The 5,136-nt window shown below is 33.3% G+C and overlaps 1 protein-coding gene across 1 annotated transcript; it reads left to right on the top strand.

Annotated features, from left to right (window-relative positions):
• The first annotated feature begins 2,059 nt into the window (after positions 1-2,059).
• LOC131845171 (uncharacterized) lies at positions 2,060-4,331 on the top strand. Its single transcript, XM_059194205.1, has one exon. It carries the CDS (start codon positions 2,079-2,081, stop codon positions 4,329-4,331), a length of 2,253 nt encoding a protein of 750 aa, XP_059050188.1. The 5' UTR covers positions 2,060-2,078.
• Positions 4,332-5,136: the final 805 nt, after the last annotated feature.

Raw genomic sequence — 5,136 nt, 5'->3', positions numbered from 1 at the left:
ACGTCACAGTGCCATCAGTGTGTGAGTGGAATGTGAAGTGAAACCGTGAGTACATTTAAATTATTAAAAATTCAATGATAGGCGAAATTGAACCTTATATCAAGCGAAGAGAAGAAACATAAAAAATAAATAGCTGTTTAATAAGCTGAACTAATTTCAACCTTATTTGCAAGAGATCAAAAACTTTGAATATTTAAGTGTCTATTTGGGACTTGTAATATTTTCATATAGTTTTAATAGTTATTAAGTGTAGTTTTAGACTTAGAATTGTAAGCGAAAAAACGAAGGTACGGGGAACCTATGCCCAATTTTCCCTAGGTTTCTCAAACACTTAGAAAAATTTTGAAAATTTTTAACTTACAAAATTTCTCATATATATTTATTAGATTATCTATTATACCTACAATAATACAAAGTAAATATTAATGCCATTTACATATAAGTAGCAGTAAAATAGTACAAACTTTTACTTTGAATAAAAATAGTTTTTCTTTTATATTTTTTTTTATTTTATTATTGAATAGTAAACTTAGTGGTAAATAAAAAACATGGATCCGTTATTTAATATACAAAATGATATCAATTTAAGATTGAATAAATATAGAACTAATTTTAAAAAGAGTCCGAAGGAACGTATTACACAAGAATATTTAGATAGTAGATTACAAGCATTAGAAGAGTTATGGTTAGAATTTAAGGAGGGCCATAAAGAAATATTAAAAATAGCTGCTCCTGGTAAATTAAATAGTCATGAGTATGTAACAGAACAATTGTTTGATAAATCAGAAGAGTTGTATTTCGATTATAAATGTGAATTGTTAAAGTTGTTAAAAAGTTTTGAAAATAAAAATAGTAGTAGTGTCAATGTATCCAATGATGTTGTAAATGTTAAGTCGAGCCATGTTAAATTACCCCGCATCATTATTGGTAGTTTCTCAGGAAAATACACAGAATGGCCAACATTTAGAGATTTATTTATTTCGATGATTCATAATAATGACTCATTAGATAAAGTTCAGAAGTTACACTATTTAAAAGGATATTTAACGGGTGAGGCGGAACAACTTGTTCGACATATTCAAGTATCAGAATGTAACTATGATCTTTGTTGGAAACAATTAGAAGAACGTTATAATAACAAGAAGTACTTGTCTCATTGTATATTAAAAAGACTACTTAGTCAAAAAAATGCGTCCTAGATGACTCTCATCTAGTTTTTTAAAGGAATTACTAGATACATCGTCGGAGTGTTTGAGTGCCTTGTCTAATATTGGTATTAACGTAAGCTCATGGGATATAATTGTCATTCATGTATTAACTTTAAAACTTGACCCTGAATCCCGTAAACAGTGGGAGCTTAACGTCACTAGTAATACTAATTCCGATTCGTTGCCTACATTTAATCAATTTAAAGAATTTTTAACTAGTAGATATAGAGCACTAGAGTTTGTAGAACCACACAATAAGAAATTTGAGAATAGATGTTCACTTAATAATCCTGTAAAAACAAAGGCACTACATGTTACAAATGTTACAAATATAGCTTGTGAATTTTGTTCAGGCAATCATAAATTGTGTTTTTGTAAACAGTTTGCTTCTGAGAGTTATAACAAAAGACATGAATTTGTAGTTAATCAACGTATTTGTTTCAACTGTTTAGGGAGTAACCATTCGGTAAAATTTTGTCGAAAGCCCATTAGTTGTAGAATATGCAAGAGACGTCACCACTCTCTTCTCCATCCTCAAGCAGGGTCGTCAACCGTTAATCAAGGTAGCATAGTACAAACGGTTGATGCGATTCCTTCTACGAGTCAGGAAATTGGTAATGCTTCGAGTGGACCAATTGTCTCTTGTTTTAGTCAAAATAAAGTTAGTACAATATTATTAGCTACTGCTTCAGTTAATATTAAAACAAGAACCGGGGAGTATAAGATGGTTCGAGCCTTGATTGATCAGGGATCACAAGCTTCTTTTATTTCGGAATCCATAGTGCAGGTGTTCGGTTTAAAAAGATTCCTACAAAAGGAACAATATCTGGAATTGGAGGTAAAAGTTCAGTTGTTTCAAAATATATTGTCATGCTAAAGTTAAAATCAACAACAGATCCATCCTTTACAATGGACGTAAAGGCTTATGTTTTAAAGCAAATTACTTCATACTTACCTGAGTCACGTGTGTCTATTGGCGATTGGGATGAATTCAAGAACATTAGCTTAGCAGATCCGCATTATGATACACCTAATAAAATAGACGTATTATTAGGGGCTGAAGTGTACAGTCAGATTATTAAAGATGGAGTAATAAAGAGTTTTGCGGGATCTCCAGTTGCCCAATGTACTTCACTAGGATGGATTTTGTCTGGTCCCATTAATTCTGTAAGTCCTGGTAAACAAAGAATTGTTAATGTTGTTATGCATACTCACGTCCAAGAAGATGACGCGTTGAAACGTTTCTGGGAGATTGAAATGGCGGATAATTGCTGTAAGAAAATATTAACACTAGATGAACAAAAGTGCGAAGACATTTTTGTTGCAACTACAAAAAGAGATTCTGATGGTAAATATATTGTTAAGTTACCATTTCGTACGGATGATCCTCCTTGTAAAGGCGGTAATTCCAGAGAAATAGCTATCAAGCGTTTTTATAATTTAGAGAAAAAATTAGCAAAGGATAACAAGCTTAAGAATGAATATACTAAAGTGATAAATGAATATTTGTCTATGAACCATATGAAATTAATAAAACAGCCAGATTATAAAGCAAATGAGTCAGTTTACTTACCTCATCATGCCGTGGTACGTGAAGATAAGTCTACCACCAAAACAAGAGTTGTGTTCGATGCATCCTGCAAAAATGAAAACGGTATATCATTAAATGATACATTATTAGTAGGACCTACGATACAAGGCGAGTTACGTCACCTTATTATGCGCTGGAGAAGCTATCCCGTATGTTTAACTGCGGACATAATTAAAATGTATAGAATGATTAAAATAGCAGAAGAAGATAATGATTATCAACGAATTATATGGAGAGAGAATATAAATGATGAAATAAAAGACTACAAATTATTAACTGTCACCTTCGGAACATCATCAGCTCCCTTTTTAGCAGTCAGAGCACTTAATCAGGTGGCTTATGATGAAGGAGAAAGGTATCCTTTGGCTGCAGCACGGGTTGCTAAAAAGTTCTATATGGATGATTTAATGACCGGAGGAGAAACAGTACAGGAATGTTTACAAATATATCATGAAATGAATGAACTATTAATGAAAGCGGGATTTAAATTACAAAAATGGAATAGCAATAAAGATGAAATTATGGAGGTAATACAAAATGATAAAGAGAGAGAAGGAAGAGAAAAGGAGATTAGTAATACAGATACAAAAATAGAAAATATAGAAATAAAAACAGATAATACTATTAACATATTAGGACTTACCTGGAATAGAAACCGCGATGAATTCCAATATTCAGTGAAGTTGCCGCCGCTGTCCGCACCTGTAACTAAAAGAAAAATATTGTCAGATGTAGCTAGGTTATATGACCCGATGGGTTGGATAGCACCTAGTGTAGTAATAGCTAAAGTAATGATACAGAAACTCTGGTTGGCCGGTTTAGAATGGGATGAAGAAGCACCTAAAGAGTTAATAAAAGAATGGCTTACTTACCGTTCAGAACTGCCACAACTTACTGCATATAAAATTCCCCGATGGATGTACACTAAGAATGATAATGTCAGCGTTGAATTGCATGGCTTTAGCGATGCATCTCAAATAGCATACGCAGCTGTGGTATATGCTCGAATTATAGATTCGAGTGGAGTAGTACACGTGTCATTAGTTAGTTCAAGGAGCCGAGTAGCTCCTATAAAACAAATTAGTATACCACGCTTAGAACTCTGCGGTGCAGTATTGTTAGCAAAATTACTAGTAGAAGTTGCAGATATATTAGTTGTTCCAATAACAAACGTAAAGGCATGGACCGATTCCACGGTAGTATTGGCTTGGTTGAGTAAGCACCCGAGTAGTTGGAAGACCTTCGTAGCGAACAGGGTATCGGAGATATTAACAGTTTTAGATTCCTCTCATTGGTATCACGTGTCATCCAAACAAAACCCTGCGGATTGTGCCTCTCGAGGATTGAGTCCATCGCTTCTTATCGCCCATGATCTTTGGAATTCCGGTCCTGAATTTTTATGGAATAAAGATATAGAATATTCTAAATTAAAATGCAATGAAACTCATTTGGAAGAAACTGTAAAGGTACATCATATAACTATAGAGAATTTTATTGTAGATAAATATTCGGATCTTACAAAAGCTTATTAAAATTATAGCATGGTGTAGACGTATTATTACAAAACAAAGGATTTTAGCAGAGAATGGACAATTAAATTATTTAAACAAATGGGAACTGGATGAAGCATTAATGTGTTGTATTAAATTGTGTCAACAAAGAGAATTTTCACAGGAAATATTAGAACTGAAAAAATATGGACAAATTAAAATAAAGACAAGCAAAATAACTAATTTAAGCCCATTTATTGATAAAGATAGTGTAATTAGAGTTGGAGGGAGAATTCAGCAGTCACTGGAAAATAATAATGTAAAGAATCCTATTTTACTACCTCATAATTCGCACTTAACACACCTTATTGTAGCCAATGCTCACAAAAAAAACGCTGCATGGTGGTCCACAACTAATGCAGAATTACTTACGTACAGCTTATTGGATTATCAGAGCAAAAAATGTAGTTAAACAGTACGTACGCAAATGCATAACATGTATAAGGCATAAGGCAAGAACACAAACTCCATTTATGGGTAACTTACCTTCTGTTCGAGTTACTCCTGCACGTGCATTTTTATGTAGCGGAGTCGATTATGCGGGTCCGATAAATTTAAGAACATCAAAAGGTCGAGGTCATAAATCGTACAAAGGATATATATGTTTGTTTGTGTGTATGGTGACAAGGGCAGTCCATCTTGAGGTAGTGAGTGACTTGTCAACTAAAGGTTTTATTGATGCATTTAAACGGTTTGTATCGCGTCGTGGTTATTGTTCTGAGCTATGGAGCGATAATGGATCAAATTTTGTAGGTGCTTCTAAAGAATTAAAAGGTTTATTTAATGT

Source organism: Achroia grisella, unplaced genomic scaffold, assembly GCF_030625045.1.
Source record: "Achroia grisella isolate CSIRO2021 unplaced genomic scaffold, CSIRO_AGI_Agris_v1 utg45682, whole genome shotgun sequence".
Taxonomy (NCBI): domain Eukaryota; kingdom Metazoa; phylum Arthropoda; class Insecta; order Lepidoptera; family Pyralidae; genus Achroia; species Achroia grisella.
Note: the sequence above shows the minus strand (reverse complement) of the source record. Positions and strands in the feature narration are given on the sequence as shown.